The sequence below is a fragment of the Gambusia affinis genome, unplaced genomic scaffold (assembly GCF_019740435.1).
Source record: "Gambusia affinis unplaced genomic scaffold, SWU_Gaff_1.0 Scaffold1, whole genome shotgun sequence".
Classification (NCBI taxonomy): Eukaryota; Metazoa; Chordata; class Actinopteri; order Cyprinodontiformes; family Poeciliidae; genus Gambusia; species Gambusia affinis.
In genome coordinates, this window is record NW_025316831.1 from 26,223 (window position 1) to 43,485 (window position 17,263).

Sequence of the window (17,263 nt, forward strand, 5' to 3'; positions counted from 1 at the left end):
TCACTGGACGAGAGTTCATCATGATGCATTCACTGACTGATGGAATCTGTCATGATGCATTCACTGACTGTGGGAATGGATGAATCAACCACAGAGCTGTAAGCAGAACCAGAATGGAAACAAAGAGACGGATCCAAATGAAATCTCTTCTCTCTGCATGTAGACCGTGGTTCTGATCCAAATGAGCTTCAGTCATCCACTCGGCTCTGCTTCTGTCCCAGAAGAGTCCAAACTCACCTCACTCAGTTTGGTTCTGATTGGTTCTGATCGGTTCTGGTCGGGTCATTCTGATGGAATCAGAGGAAATCCGTCCCTGAAGACAGAATCCTGTCTGAGCTGATCTGATAACGGATCTGATTAGAATCTGAAGTTCAAATTAATTCAACACTGATGACCTTTGACCTTCTGTGGTCAATATTTAGAAAAACACCAGAAACCAAAGAAAACAAAAAAACTTTACAATCATTTCAAAACAATGTTAGCAGAACTAAGAACTAATTTTATTACTTTAGATTATTTATGATTTATTCTATCAGACCAATAAAAACATGAACTTTTTGCAATGAGTTACTGGATCAGTGCTCATTGAAACGGTTCTGTTCTGCTCCTCACTTCATCCAGATGATCTCCTGCTCCTCCTCTTCCTCCTCTTCCTCCTCCTCTCTCCTCCTCCTCTCCTCCTCTCCTCCTCCCCTCGGTGTTTTCACGTTGCAGAAAGATGGAAGCAGCTGAAAAACATTCCAGAAAGTTTCCATGAGTCTTTGTGGTGGAAGCCTGAGGAGACGGGATGGAAACACGCCGAGTCGTCTGGAGACAAAGGACAGAAACTGTTTCATCTCTACCATGAAGACATGAAGTTCTGACCGTGTTCAGTCCTGCTGTGATACTGGCTGATCCCAGTAGCTCACTGGGAACCAGTCTGGATTCAGCATCTGGCTTGTTATGAAGCTGAAAACTGTAAATCTGAAACAACCTGGAATAAGGAGAAGATTATTGAAAAGTCCATTTATTTCAGGATCCGAATCACAAAGTGAAACATATTTTGTAGATTAATTACACAAACGGATGTTTGAAAATCTTACAGCAAATAAAAAACATTTAAAATCTAAATTTTACATGAGAGAAATAAAAACTATTTTAAAATCAGAAACCTAAATTGAAAAGTGTGTTTAGAACCTGATTTAAGGTTCTAATGACATGAAAATATCAAAGCATCTGTGTTGATGAAATGCATTAAAACATTTATTTCCTCTTCGGGCTGCAGAGAAATGATCATCCTGTAAAATCCAGTTATTTCCTGCTGTTCTTGTTCTGGACCTTCGATTCCAGGTCAGCTCTGGCGCTGGCTGTCGCTCTGCAGGGATTCCCCCTGCAGCAGGAACCCAGGTGTAAACACCAGCTAATCCTCATGCGTCTAAAATACTTTTAGCTCCCAGTAACAACTGTTCCAGAGGAGGGCGGGTCAGAGCGGCTCTCTACTTAAACAGAACCAGAACCAGAGCCGTGATGGAGAGAGAGGAGTTCAGCTCAGGTGTAGGAAGGTTTACTGGGACATTTATGAAGACAATTGTTTGATACCGACCCAGATGGACTGACAGACAGGAACGTCAGAACCAGAGGAAACGGCTGCAGGTCAGAGGTCAAGGTCACTTCAGGAACAGAAAACTCGTTCAGGTGACAGAAAAATCTGGAGCTTAAATCTGCAGAGGCAGAAAATCTGTTAAAACCTGCAGCAGAACCATCAGAGTCCAGCATGCCGTCCTGCTGTGACCCGGTTCCTGTGGAGGCATCCAGCACCAGTTCTGCTTCCTGCCTGACCTCCGGCCCCTCACTGACCCCTGCAGGGTCATGTACTGGCGTCCCAGAGCCGGAGGCCCCGACACAGGAGGCACTGACCGGGCCAGCTGCTGGCTGCTGCTGCTGTCTGCTGGTCGTCCTGCAGGTCTGCAGCACACACACACACACACCTGCTCAGGTAACTGGCTGCACACACACACACACACACACACACACCTGCTCAGGTAACTGGCACAAACACACACACACACACACACACACACCTGCTCAGGTAACTGGCTGCACACACACACACACACACACACACACCTGCTCAGGTAACTGGCTGCACACACACACACACACACACACACCTGCTCAGGTAACTGGCACACACACACACACACACACACACACACACACACCTGCTCAGGTAACACACACACACACACACACACACACACACACACACACCTGCTCAGGTAACTGGCTGCAAACACACCCACACACACACACACACCTGCTCAGGTAACTGGCTGCAAACACACACACACGCACACACACACACCTGCTCAGGTAACTGGCTGCAAACACACACACACACACACACACACCTGCTCAGGTAACTGGCTGCACACACACACACACACACACACACACACCTGCTCAGGTAACTGGCTGCACACACACACACACACACACACACACACACATGAAAAGGTAAATGCCAGCACACACACACACACACACAAACACACCTGCTCAGGTAACTGGCTGCACACACACACACACACACACACACACACACACACCTGCTCAGGTAACTGGCACACACACACACACACACACCTGCTCACACACACACACACACACACACCTGCTCAGGTAACTGGCTGCACACACACACACACACACACACACACACCTGCTCAGGTAACTGGCTGCACACACACACACCTACACACTGCTGCCTGACAGAAAAGCTGCATTTCACATTTCATTCTATTTTGCAGCAGTTTCAGGTTCAGATGCTCTTTTATTATCAGTAACTTTTATAAAACACAAAGTTTTCAGTCTCATAGGAAACATTAAGATCCTGACAGACGGTTCCTCTGGGCTGCACACATCCAGAGATTTAATAACTGAAACATGAAGATCAGAGCAGGATGTGGATGAATCATCCGTCTGATTCTTGTAACTATTTCAGGTTTCATGAGTTGATTTTCTGCCTCTGTGGTTGCAGAGCTGCAGAATCAGAGTTCGGATCCGGCGTCATTCTGTCCTCAGGAGGCTGATGGGAGTCTGGCAGAAACAAACCGATTCTCCGGACAGGAGAGCCGGAGGCGGCGGGCGGCGGACAGAACGCCAGAGCATCAGCTGCAGTGTGTGGCGGCGTGAACGAAGCAGGAAGAGCAGAAAACTCAGAACTGTGATCTGATCTGATCTGATCTGATCTGATCTGATCTGATCTGATCTGATCTGATCTGATCTGATCTGATCTGATCTGATCTGATCTGATCTGATCTGATCTCTGATCTGTTCTGATCTGATCTGATCTGATCTGATCTGATCTGATCTGATGATCTGATCTGATCTGATCTGATCTGATCTGATTGTCTCTGGGCGTTGATGGTTCAGAGTCACAAACCGATTTAAAAACCTTAAAACAACAAACAACATGATGAGGATATTCTGCTGAACCTGCAGAAACACTCAGTTTACATTTCTGCAAAATTAAAGTGTTTAATATTATTATTACATCACATGTATGAATAGTGTTTATTTTAAATTAATGTTTTTCCATTAATGGGTGACAGATGTTTGTTCTGATTCATAAATAAAATAATGAGCTTTTTGATTATTACTGACATTCAATACATTTATACATCTGCATACATTTCTGCTGAATTTTTACCTTTAGAGGAAATTTATTCCAAATTATTACCAGTTCATCTAATAACAAGAGAAAATAAATTAGAAATTCAAGTTAGAATTTTCCACATATTTATCTAACATTGTTGTTTCACATGAAGCATGATGAATATCATGTAATCAACACTTTAAGATGATATCTAGTCCCAGTTTTCCCTTCATGTTCGTAATAAACAAAATAATAAAAACAGAAAATGCCTCGTTCATCTTCGTTCATCTTCGTTCATCTTCGTTCATCTTCGTTCATCTTCGTTCATCTTCCCTTATGAGGCAGTAAAATAACTTCATCATCAGCAGCAGAGCTGCTTCTATGAATGGATGATGGAGAGATCATTTGGTGATTCAATGCTCCATTAAACCCAACTAGTCTCCTCGTCTCCTCGTCTCCTCGTCTCCTCGCCTCCTCGTCTCCTTGCCTCCTCGTCTCCTCCGTACTGGGCCGCCCGTTGCTCCAGAGCCGCCCGGCGCCCTGCGTGTTTCTCAGGAGGCTGTGATCTGGATGTGTGACTCAGCCCAGAGGTAATCCCTGGTTCGGCCCACAAAACGCTCAACAAAGTGATAAATCCTCAGTGAAAGCAGAGAAAACGTCTGAACACGTCTGGAATGTGGAGCTTGTGCAACATCAGCTGCCTGGATCAGCAGCATGAAACCAAACTGAGGAGAATCACAGCGACGGTTTGATCCAGACTGAAGCTCAGAGTTCAGATCGGTTTCCATCCGGACTGAGAAACTTCACAGAGCAGCAGAGGAAGAAAACCAGAAACTCCCACTGGTTGGTGTTTCTACAGTCTGATCAGTAAAAAGATCAAAAATAATAAACTCTGTTGGTTTTGCTTCTTTTCATTCACTTCAGAAGTTAAAACTTCAGTTTGGAAACAAAATCAGATTCCAGTCAGAAGACCAGTGGCTGGTTACTGGTGCCTTCAATGAAAATGGTTTTCTTCACTTCCAGTAATCTGCTCATTTTTAATTTAATGTTAACTTTCACCTTAAAGTTGGAAAAGTCAAAATCATTTCCTGGAGCAAAATATTAAATATTAAATATTATGTTTCCCAGTCAGTTTTTCTGAGCCATAACTTTGAAATGATGACTGATAATTAAAGTTCAGTGCTGCTCTGAATCAGAAGAACTGTTTATGAAACATGAATTAATGCTCCCATCCATGATAAACTCACTCATTCATCATCTGAATGATGTCAGGATGGATTTGTAATATTTACAACAGGTGTTGTAACGTCTCAGTCATGGCAACTTTTATTTCTCTGCATCGTGAAAATAAACAGATCATCCTAGAGTGAAACCTTTTCACCCAGAATGAAGCGAAAGTTTCATCAAATGAAATGATTAAATCAGGAGAAAGAAGAGAAACAGAAACAGGAACAGGAAGGTTTTAGTTTCTGTGAGGAAAAACAAAAAGTTCATGAAATAAAACAAAGAGCATAAAAAAACAAAATGAAAAAAACATAAAACAGATAAAAACAAAATAACTTAGAGAAACTGATACATGAAAAACAAACAGAGAAAATTAAATTCAACAATAATATAAAAAAATACAACCAGAAAAATCTGTTTAATAAAACCACATCAACATGAAGACAAAGAGACAAAAAGATCCGGTTCTTTGGCTCCGTAGAACAGTTTGACCTCTGAAGGTCGATGGCCCAGGGCCCCAAACAGGCCGGGACCGGCCCTGCTGGTTCCAACATTTTAACGTTTTCCAGCCTGAAGCAGAGAGGAGAAAAGAGGAGCAGAGAGTCTCACAGGTTCTGCGGTTCTGCGGTTCTGCAGTTCTGCGGTTCTGCAGTTCTGCAGTTCTGCGGTTCTGCGGTTCTGCGGTTCTCGTCTGCTCTCTGGGATTTTCCTGCTGCTCAGATCAGAATCCTCTCTTTCCACTGTGGATGGATGCAAATGTTAGTTTTAATTTCCTCCTCCTGGTTCTCCTGCTGCTTCCAGTAAACTTTGACTTTTCCCCATGACTTCATCTCTGAGCACCGACGATAAAATTAGAACATTTATTTACATGGCAAGAACCCAGCGGAGCTCAGAATCAGCAGAACGTTTTGAGCAGCTGCTGCCTGGACCTGCAGGTGGTCCTCTGGTTCTGGAGAACATTTTATCAGAACCATTTTCACCAAACCGCTGAAACAATCCGATTATAATCAGATTATTTCTGATGAATGAATCAGTTTATTAGGACAAAACGAGACGTAGAACGTGTTCTTAGAGACGTTTCCATGTTTCATGTTAAAACAGGAACATCTGGATTTTTTCTGAGATAAATCAACAAGTGGGACAGAAACATGGAGGGAAGTTAAGAGTTTTTTAATTTGCGTCAGATTGATGATTTTTTAAGATATTGTTCAGAATTATGCCTCATAAAAGTTACAAGGTTTTGTTAAAAAATGAAAAATTAGTCCAAAAAGGAAAACAATTACTTTTTCTGTTTTGTTCATTTTCAGTGACATTAATTTTAAAACTTATGTTTTATTAAATAAAACCAGTTTTAGATTCATTTATTTGTTTAAATTCTGTTTTATTCAGTAAAAGTTCAACTCTGCCCTGAGCGTCATCAGGAGAAACGTTTCTGAAACCTTTTTTAAAAAAATAAATCTTCTTAAAGTTTCTATTTTGACTCATCAGAAAGTTTTACTCTTGTTTTTTTTCTGTCTCATTTCTCTGGTCTTTATGGTTCTGTTGGATTCTCATCGGTTCCGGAGGTTGGCGGCTCGTTGCGTCACATCGAGGTTTTCTGGACATGATGTGTCACATCGGGTTCGCCCCCCTAGAGAACGCCGACCTCTGTGACCTCTGTGACCTCTGTGACCTCTGGGCTTCCCGTCCCGCGGGTCACAGTTACAGGAAGCAGGAGAAACAGGAGCAGGAATGTGTGTGTTCAGGCTGAAACGGGCCAAGAGTGTGTGTGTGTGTGTGTGCGTGTGTGTGTGTGTGTGTGTGTGTGTGTGTGTGTGTGTGTGTGTGTGTGTAGGTGTGTGTGTGTGTGTCTGGCCGGGTCCGAGGTTCTGACGTTGCTCAGCTGGACACGTTTAACCGTTTAACATCCAGCAGCTGAAACACACAGAGGAGAAAATCAATGATTTAAAGACAAAGATTCAATCAATTGATCACAGATTAAAAACTTTATTACTGGATTTTTTTTTAATCATGTTATTATATTTGTTTAAATTTGGACCAAAAGCTTCTTTTCAGATCAGAAACAGGAATAAATGAACCTGAGGTAAAGTTTGTTTATCTTTATTTAACTTTTTTATGACAGATTCATGTTAGCATATTTTAAATTTTCTTATTAAATTCTTAATTTTTTCTCCATTAAACTGTGTTAATATTTCAGAGCCGGCCCAAGGTATGAGCAAACTCAGCAGCTCCGTCTGACCTCCGTCTGGTTAACATTAAAATTCAAGATTTAAAGGAATAAGTTTACTTTTGTAAACGTCCAAAGAATGATTTTTGTAGATTTATTGATGCGTTACCATAGCTACACTAAAATAACAAATGCAGCCCCAACTTTTAAAAAGTGCTAATTGCTTACAAGTGATTTAACGAAGTTTGTCAAACTTATTTTAATTATGGTGGTTCAACTTGATAATCTTCTGATCAATTAAATAAATTTAAGTTGAATCCGCTGTTCAGTTTTTACAGTGTATAATCGGATCCGTTTAAGCAGTTTGTTTATAAATACATAAATACATAAATACAAAAACGGTCTGAAGCTGCAGCTCCAAACAGGAAGTGAGCTGACATCACTTCCTGTTTCAGGTTATGTTTAATGAGACTTTCAGGAAGAAATGCAGTGACTCTTCCTGCAGTTCATTCATGACTCACGACTTTCTAATGGCCTAATAATTTAGTTTCTCTCTAGTCGGGTCAGAACTTCAGAACTTCAGAACTTCAGGGAAAACAGAAATAAAGTCCAGGCAGCTCGGTTCTGGAGCCAACAGAACCGTCTCTCTTCACATCACAGTAATTACATAAATGAGGCGGCGGCAGCGTAAATGGATCTGATGAGGAGCATGTGACCCGGCTGTGGGTGGGACCAGAACCGGGGCCAGAACCAGGCCAGAACCGGGGCCAGAACCGGGGCCAGAACCGGGGCCGTTCTGCACGTAGGCCCGTTCACATGGCCGGACTCCAGCAGCGGCCCGTTTGATCAGCCTGACCCACATCACATGGCCGGACTGCCAGCTGGAGGCGGCAGAACCCGGACCGGGTCACATGACCTCAACATGGCCGGGAAAACGATTCAAGGTTTTCGGTCAGGAGGGAAAAACCTCTGAGCTGCAGACGGAGGATCATCAGGGAGAAAGGAAAAGTTTCTCCAGTCTGAAGTTGGATGATGGAGGAAACTTTCCTTCAGTTCAGAGCAGGAAACCCAAAACCCCTGAAGTGACCTTCAGTCTGAACTTTGACCTTCCAGCTGCTCTCTGTCTGGTGTCCCTCAGTCATTTATTAGATGATGAACAGTTTTTTCATCAGAACCTTTTCACTCACTCACCAGAAAGCAGAGAGAATAACAACAATGAAGAGTTTAAACAGACTGAATCAGTGGAGGTGAACATCGTCTCTGTTTGGATGTTTTAGTTTCACTCTGGGGATTTTTACGCCGTTTCAGGCTGATATTTATATTCATTCTGTAAATTTGATTTTAATTTCTATTGAGTAAAACTTGAGCCAAATGAAACACGATGTTTAGTGGAAGAAGATTTCTGAACGATTAGAGAAAATCCAGCAGTTTAATCTGAGATTAAAATTTAAAAAGTGTTTTGAGGATCTTTGGAAAATCAGATAAAGTCTAAAACTCTGTTCCAGGACGTGTTGATGGTGTTTTATTCCACCGATCTGATGAATGTTTCAGCAAATCGTTTGAGCCGCAGCGTCCAGCTGCTCCTTCACAGCAGAGAGTCTGACAGGATCACTGATTGATCAGCGATTGATTATCGATCAGAACCTCGCTTTGGGTTCAGACTCAATTGAATTCTGGTCTTTGTCTTTATCCGGTTTCATTTTGCTGTCTGCACATGTTCAGCCTCTGGGAGGCGCTGCAGGTGATTCTCAGGTAGTTTAATGTAATAATTTGAAGAATGTGATGAGTCGTCACGTTGATCCACAGCAGAATCTCTTCAAGGTGAAGAAACGCTGCTGTGGAATGTCAGAGCGAGTCGAGCAGAGCCTGTTAGGTCAGGCCTGGATGTGACTAACAGACCCACCATTAAAAATAATCAGCTTCCTTCATCTCTGCTTCCGTCTTTACTGGAATCCTGAAGTTAATGGGAAAAGTCTCCAAACCCCAGATGAGCCAATCAGGAGCTCAGCATTCCTTCAGCCTTCCTGGTGGTTTTCAGCTTCGCTCTCTCTTTCTGTTTGTTTCCTCTGACTCTGCTGTGCTCATGTCTGTTTCCAGCTGCAGCTGGCTGTGTGTCTGTGTCAGCTGACTTCCTGCTGACCACTCAGGAGGACGTCCAGAACCAGAACCAGAACCAGAACCAGAACCACCTGATGGCGTCACAGAGCGATTTAACATAAAACTGATGAAAGTGTTGAAAACATTTGAATAGAAATGAGACAAATAAACTCTTTTCTGTTGGTTCTCATTCAGGGCTCAGGATGAGGAAATAGAACCCAAAAAGAAAAACTTCCTGGTTTAGTTTTAGTTTATTTACTTGCTGATGTTTCAGTTTATTTTTTAAACTGGTCGGGTTTTCAGCCTTATGAGTTTGGATCAGTTTCATCTTTGTGCCCTTCTGGAAGGTCGAACATCTGCTCTGACTGCAGCTGGGAGGGCCTGGTGTGTGAGGACTGGGCTCCACACACACACACACACACACACACACACACACACACACGCACACACACACCACATCAGTGAGACATCCCCGCCATCCTCTAGTGGGTTTTAAATAATTGCTAAATAAAGTTGCCATAAAGCGCCTTGATATTTGGTAATGCTAGTTGTTGTTAGCACTTGCATACGATGCGTTCACTGACTGAAAAAAGATTGTTTTCTCTTCCAGATCCAGAGCTGCTCAATGCATAAATTAATTGATTACTGATTAAATAAATACAATTAAAAATGAAGAACTTTTAATAAAAAATAGAAACAAAACAAAAAGCCTTTGGGGTTTCTATAGTTACAGCTGAAGATGGTCTGATGACCAAACTTTGTTCCATAAACTGAACAAGAAGAAAGTTTAGATTTCTCCAGGTCGTCCTGTCTGGATTTATTTCCTTTTGGGCCAGACTGGTTCTGTGGTTCTGATGTGGTTCTGGGTCCTTCATGCCTCTAAAATGTTGCTCACTCCTCTTGCATTGTTTCCATCTTTGGAAAATCTGCCATCTTCAAATATTTTGACCTGTTACAGTAAGCAACCAGGAATCTCACAGCCAGGTGAGATAAAAGTGAAAGTCAGAGTGACTGGAAGCTGGTTCTGGTTCTGGTTCTGGTTCTGGTTCTGGTTCTGGTTCTGGATGGGCTGGTTCTGGTCCAGACCTTCTGCTGGTTTCCATGTTGGTGTTTCAGTGATGGGAGGATCTGTGTGTGGGACGACGGTCACACACTGGAAGTTTTGTTTCCTACAGTCCTGGAATAATTCAGATTCTTTCTGTTTCCACTCACAGTGAGAGACTAAACATTCAGAATGACCTTTTGGTATTTAAAGCATGCAGAAAGTTTCACATCAGCGCTGCATGTCATACCTGAAACTGAGGGAAAGTGGAGAATCCATAAAACCCCCTCAGATTCTTGTCCCAGCAGAAACTCTTTGAAGCTGACATTTCAGGGAGATGAATGATCATTTCTGCTTTGTGTCTTGATGAACCGACATGTTGGAAAACTTCCTGTCATCAGATTTCATTCATTTCTCTGAAGTTCCTCTAAAGAAAACTTCTGGTTTCCATCCAGAGCAGAAAACGATCCGGCGGCAGACAGGAGACCAAGAAACGAGAAAAAGATTTGATTCATTTAACTCTTCACTTTACAGAATTAAAGAGATTTAAAAAATAAGATAAAGATTCATATTTCAGGTATCAACAGTTGAAGGTTTAGTCAAAAGTTCAATCTGCAATTTAAAAATCATCCAACTACATGAGAATGTTTTCATCATGTTAGCATAAAACCTGCAGATAAACATGTAAAATGAGAACATCATCATGACTTCAAACAGGAAGCAGTGTGACGGTTCTGGTTCTGATGTTCTGCAGGGGAACGCGGCTGGTCCAGTCCAACATGGCCGGATCAGACAGAATCTGAAAAAACACTTTGAAAATATTTTATTTGCAATTTCCTTTATAGAGAAGAAAGTAGAAAAATCTATTAGAATCAGAAATCAGAGTTTTTATTTTGAAGCCGGATCTACCAGCCTTGGTTCCGTGGTTCTGGTTCCTTTGTTCCGTGGTTCTGGTTCCTTTGCTCCGTGGTTCTGGTTCCTTTGTTCCGTGGTTCTGGTTCCTTTGCTCCGTGGTTCTGGTTCCTTTGTTCCGTGGTTCTGGTTCCTTTGGTCCGTGGTTCTCCAAAGTTCTATAATTATCCTCAAGGATGAACCGGATTCACTTCAATCATCTTTATCTTCTGTCTAATTCAGACGAAGCTCCAAATAAATGACAGAACTTCATGTTTCCAGTAAGGAGTTCTGGTTCTGTTGGATCCACTGAGAGGGAAAAACCCAGAGAAGAAACAAAACAAACGGCTCTTTATTATCATCCACTAAAACAATCAAACTGAAGGAAGAAGTTTTAGAGATCTTATCAGAAACTTTCCCCTGCAGAACGAGACGAGCTGGTGAGAACCGGCTGACAGAACCGGCTGACAGAACCGGCTGACAGAACCGGCTGACAGAACCGGGTCTCCTCCTGGATTTCCTCCCAGATCTCAGAGGAAATGTCATCAAACAAAGAACCTGCTGTTGGTTCTGGCAGCTGGACTCCTGCAGACAGACAGACAGACGAGTTCAGCAGTTATTGGACATCAGGCTAAGAAAAGACTTGAGGCAGAGATTAGGATCAGAACTGATCAGAACCGAGATAAACAGAACCTGTTGTGCTATTTATGCTCCTCTACAGAACTTCTTATCTTCAGCAACAGATTAACGGATGTTTACAACACTGGAGTCTGGAGAAAAATAAACCACTAACCTGCACACCGGTTCTGTAAGGTCCAAACTCGGTTCTGCAGTTTGAATCTATTCTGACCTTCTATAGAAGCATAAACATGTTGAAGATTACATTTTACAGTAAACTGGAGTTTTAATCCTGAAAACACAGTTTGCATCAGTTAGATGATTTAAAAACTTTTCAACAAATGTTTCAACTTACAGAAACTTAGTTTTGGACTCCTGTCCAGCAGGTGGCGATCCACCAGCCTGTGAGTCGCTGTGAACGCTAAACTGACGCAGACCAAGAACGTGAACTCTGATCCACCTCCAAACCTCGGATTCAGTTCGGTTGAAGTGACCTCTGGTTTGGTTTCAAAGCGTAACAGACCGGATAACCCTCCAAAAACAGGAAGTGGACTACAGCGCAAGGCATTCTGGGTAAAGACAACCAAGTAGCCTAACGCTTCCAGGAGAAATGTCTTGTGGTCTTTAGCTATAGACAAAAGAGAAATCCTCCAAACACTGCCATCTGACGCCTCCATTTCCATGAAGAAGGAAGTTGCTCTCAGTGTCTTCAGAGGTTTTTGTGTCGTTTCCTTCAGTGGTTCTTGGTGCAGCGCCCCCACAGGCCAGGAGGGGAACAGGTTGTTCAAAGAGTTTGGTTGATTTGAATCAATGCAGTGAGAAAGATCAGCTGGAGATGGAGCAAATGTTTGATTATTGGTCTCTAATCAAAGCGAGTCAACCGAACTATTTGGTGTGAAAACGTCCGTAAACCTCAAACCTTAAAGCACATGCATAAAATGACAGTTATTTTATTTATACTCACTGTCACTGGCCTGAATGCAGCAGAAACTCTGACGTAAGGTCATGAAGGTCAACTGTGGGTAACCAGCATAAAAACTGGGACCCTATTGCTGCAGGACAATCATTAATCAACAGATGAAAGGTTGTCCTGACGACACCTGCTGCTGTTTACATCCCATAAATACTCTCACTGACTCTGCTTACTGTAAAATAACTGGATTATTGTGACTCTGACCGGCTGACAGGCTCCAGCCTGGAGGGACGTCCTTTCACCAAGAACCAGAACCAGAACCAGGTTCTTTCATATTCTGCCAGGTTTCTTCTCTATTGTTCCAGAAATTGCTGCATAATAGCAGATTTGTTTTGTTTTGGCCTCCTGCACATTCCTGCGTACGCAGAACCAGGAACGGCTCCCAGCTGACCTGGCATCCCGTCAATGGATCCGCTCAGGCGGGACGATGTCCCGGCTCCACACAGCTACCGGCCCACAGCAGCAGAACTTGGCTCCCAACAGAAACTCATTAAACAGTCAAGATGTGGAGCTGTGTTCGGCTTCCAAAGTGTTGATACAGAAGGTTTTATTTGGAAGGTTTTACTGGAACCATGTGACGATGGTTTGAGCCTTCGGTCCAAATCGTCCTAAAACTGAACATCCTGGCCTTTAACTAGGACCTTTTGTCCACCAGGGGGCAGAACGTTGACCAACCTGAGACAGATTAAGGAAAGCTGTGAAGTTCATGGGACATTACCTGTATTCAGGATTATGTCAGAAAATGTAATTCTGGTCCAGTTTTGATTTTTGATCATTAATTGTTCTTTTTGCTGGATGCTTTGTTATTTTCAGATCGTCTTTAGAATCCTTGTTTCCTGCAGAAATTAAACTTTCATGATTTCCAGGTTTCCAGATTCATCCGTCCTGCGACGTAAACAGAAAAGTTTCTTCCTCTGTGAATTCACAACATCCTCTGGTTTCATAACGACCGCTGGCTCACAAAACCACAGCCTGGAAAATTTACTAAACTTCCCAGCAGCATGAGGCAAGAAATGTATTTATAGAAAATGTAAAAGAGAAATTCACAGTAAATGATTTTATTTGTTTGTTTTGAACCAAAATATGTTTTTTCTTCATGTTTCTCCTCATTTCTCATCTCTTAGAAAGTTTCAGTTATTCTGTAGCTTTTATCTGACTTTTCTTTATCATGTTTAAAAATAAAAATAAAGTTTAAAGTTTTAGCTGTTTCTGTTTGTTTTCAGTTTTAACCAAAAGTTTATTTGTTGTCTTATATTTCATCTCATCAAAATATTTTGTTCATGTGAGAAAAATCCGTCATGTGCTAATAAATAAACTGAAAATGTGACATTTGTTTTTTTGTGTTGATGCTTTAGCATCATTATTTTATTATTATTATATATTAGTTATTTTTCCTTCTGTTTCTGATCCAGAAATGATGTTTTTCTCCTTGGCTTTAACCCTCAGACCATCTGAACTTGACATTTAGACACTTTGACGTTGATTTGAAGGAAGTTTCCAGTTTTTAACATGTGGCCACAAACTGTACAGTCTGCTGTTTACAGTAAGCTCAATATCTTCATGACGACACTTTTTATTAAATCTGCTGAATATCATGTGAAGGTAAAACATGTTTGATCAAAATAAAGGGAAGAAATTTGACTCTAAACACAGACAGACTATAAACTAACATCTGTCCTAAATATTTAGAATAAATTAAATGGTTTAGTATGTAAAATCTTTATATTTGAATACAGTTTCATGCCTGTCTAGACTTCCTCGTGTGGAGGTTTAGCATTGCAGTGAGATAATGTGACCCACCCAGGGTGACTCAGCTGCTGCTCCGGCTGGATTCAAGCTGTGAATTATGCTAATTTTTCGGTATTTTCTCATTTGAGCAATAGGAATCTACAGGGAGGAGCCAAAAGCACACCCTGCTGGAGGAGGACGCCTTTAAAAGACGGAACCTGGAAGTTTTCAGGCAGATGTTTCTGACGCCGAGCGCAGACAGCAACCCGAAACAAAGACAACAGAAAACAGAGAATGTGCTCCCGGTCCGACAGCGTGACCCTGACCGTTCAGGAGAGCTTCGCCTTCAGCCCCGGCATGGCGACCCGCAGCACCCAGCCGGAGGTCTTCACCTTCGAGCGGATCCCGCCTCAGGCCACCGCCGTGCGCTCCTACGTGCCAATCCGGCCCAAGAAGCGCTGCACCCGGGTCATGTACCCCGCCAAGGTCCGCATGCACCTCCCGCCGCCGGAGCGCAGCCAGGCCAAGCGCTGGCTGGTCATCCTGTGCCTGGTGGTGCTGTGGCAGATCTACACCGAGGAGCCGTGCGTCGACGTGCCGCTGAGCGCAGACGGCTCCATCAGCGACTATCAGGGCTTCAGCTTCCAGTCAGCCGAGCAGCAGGCCCGGGAGATGTCGGAGCGGAGCGCCGCGCCGATCGGCTGCGAGGAAGCCGCCCAGCAGAGCGACTCCACCGGCTTCGAGCAGAGCGCAGGGAAGAGCATGGTGGCCCTGCTGGTCTACCACAGACTGGGCAACGACAACTGAGTGTCCCGGACTGGTTCCGCCACACCGCCCGAATCTGGCTGATGGGATGAAAAACTGAGGCGAACTGGAGGAGATCCTCCGGAGAGACGCGGAGCGCCCGAGTGGCGCGCGCGGAGGGGAGGCTCCGAGCGCCGGCTTCACCCAGCCAGCAGACTCCCGCAGGGGGGATGAAGCGTCTGGGACAGAGACAGAATCTGGGAGAATGACAGAACTGTGAAAACTAAGAAGAAAACAAAAACTTGAACTCCATAAAACTTGAACTGAATCAGTGATTTCTGCACAGACTGACTGCACTGAGCCACAAATTAAACGTTTCTGCAAGGAAACTGTCGCTTATGTAGGCGGACAAGCCTGAACCTGACATTCCTATTGATGTTAATACTGTTTTTGTATAGATGTTATTTGGTTATTTATTTTATTTGCTATTTATTATTTTGTAATAAAAGTCTTGAAATGAACTTCCGGTTTTCTGCCTCTTTACTAAAGTTCTTTGGTTTTTTCATCTTTGAAATCAAATAGAATCAAATAAAACATGCAACATGAACAGATGCATCCATAAGCTTTGAGTTAATAGATTATATTTAAAGGAACAGTGCACAATAATTAATACTGTTGCAGATGTTTCCATCTGCAGTTCCTGAAACATTGATGGTATAAAAACTTTAACAGATTTAAATAAAAGTTACATTACCAACAATGAAATATTGAATCAAAATCTGAAGCTCAAAACTAAAGAATGTAAAATGTCAATCTTATAAAGAGATTTGTTTGTGGTGTAGAGTAAAATAAGACTTTTAGCTGAAATCTGAGACAGCATGAGTGTTGATCTAAAAATCCATGAGTTATTATAAAACATAACTGATTTCAAAGGGATTCCTCCATGACGCTGTGAATCAGATTATTAATATTTCTAAAACAAAGCCAGCTCTGTCCGGCTCATTTTTCCTGAACTCAGAGGGAAGTTCAGCTCTGCTCCTACAGGAGCCTGGAAGCTTCAAGCTGCTGCTTTGCATGATTTTCTAACACATTAAATTCCTGCATCCATTTTCCTTTTATCGTTTATTGGGCCTGGAGCTTCAGGTTGCATCATATCATCCTTTCATCCCAACGTCTGAAAAACCTGCAGACCAGAATATCATTCTGATGATGCTACTGAGCAACTCATGTCTGCAGAGCATTACCTCATGCAGAGCTGCTGCTGGGGAGCCCTGCTGATGTCGGTGTTGATGTTGGGGGTTGCCATGGGGACGCCAAACACGTACACCTGCTCAGGTATGAAGAGTGGAGAGCAGAGGGAGGAGCTGATTGGGTGATTTGAGGGAAAACACACAGATCCAGACGTGTGTGTCACATCTGGATCTGCTGCTGGGTTTGGGGTTCTGGTTCTGGTTACGAACCAGTTCGGATCCAGGTTCAGCTGTTTGATATGTAGATTACAGAGGAGAGGATGGTCAACTCAAGGCTCCCTGGCTGTAGAGCAATCCCTTGTCACCACCCCTCCACCACCGTGCTTTACAGCTTGTTTTGATCTGATCATCTCCACGTTGGTCTCATCCGTCACCCAGACCTGATCAGTCCGTTTCATCGACTCCACACAGCAAAAAGTCCAGTGTTAATTTAACTCCCACAGATTTGATTTTAACACTTTTTCAGTGTTTATATAGTCCACACTCTTTCTGAGTTAAATTAACACTTTCAATATAGTTAAAATTTTAACACTTTATTAGAGTTACTTATTTAACTCGCAAAACAGGGTTCATTTAACACTGTGGGATATAATGGATAACACTGATCCAAGAACAAAAATTTACCACTTTGTTAGTGTTGATTTAACACTTTCAAGTGTTATTTACTCCAAAAAAAGTTACTTTATGATTAATTATAATAATTATTAAGAAAAAAAATTGACACAAGTAAATCCATTTTGAACACTTTATTTTTGCAGCTGTGTTTCCAACATTTTAAATTGTGGTACAATGAACAAACATTCATTAGAAACGCCATAAGAGTTTTGAATATCAAAAGGCTTATGAAATTTAAGTTCAGGGATTTTTACTAAATGCCTTTCTTCACTTTGAA

At 42.5% G+C, this 17,263-nt stretch overlaps 1 protein-coding gene across 1 annotated transcript; it reads left to right on the forward strand.

The window, feature by feature from the left end:
- Window positions 1–14,620: 14,620 nt before the first annotated feature.
- Window positions 14,621–15,642, forward strand: ier3 (immediate early response 3). Its single transcript, XM_044110526.1, has one exon. It carries the CDS (start codon window positions 14,672–14,674, stop codon window positions 15,182–15,184), a length of 513 nt encoding a protein of 170 aa, XP_043966461.1. The 5' UTR covers window positions 14,621–14,671; the 3' UTR covers window positions 15,185–15,642.
- The last annotated feature ends 1,621 nt before the right edge of the window (window positions 15,643–17,263 follow it).

Bases quoted from the DNA above. Each gene is read 5' to 3' on its own strand.
- ier3 (XM_044110526.1), top strand. From the start codon at position 14,672: ATGTGCTCCCGGTCCGACAGCGTGACCCTGACCGTTCAGGAGAGCTTC.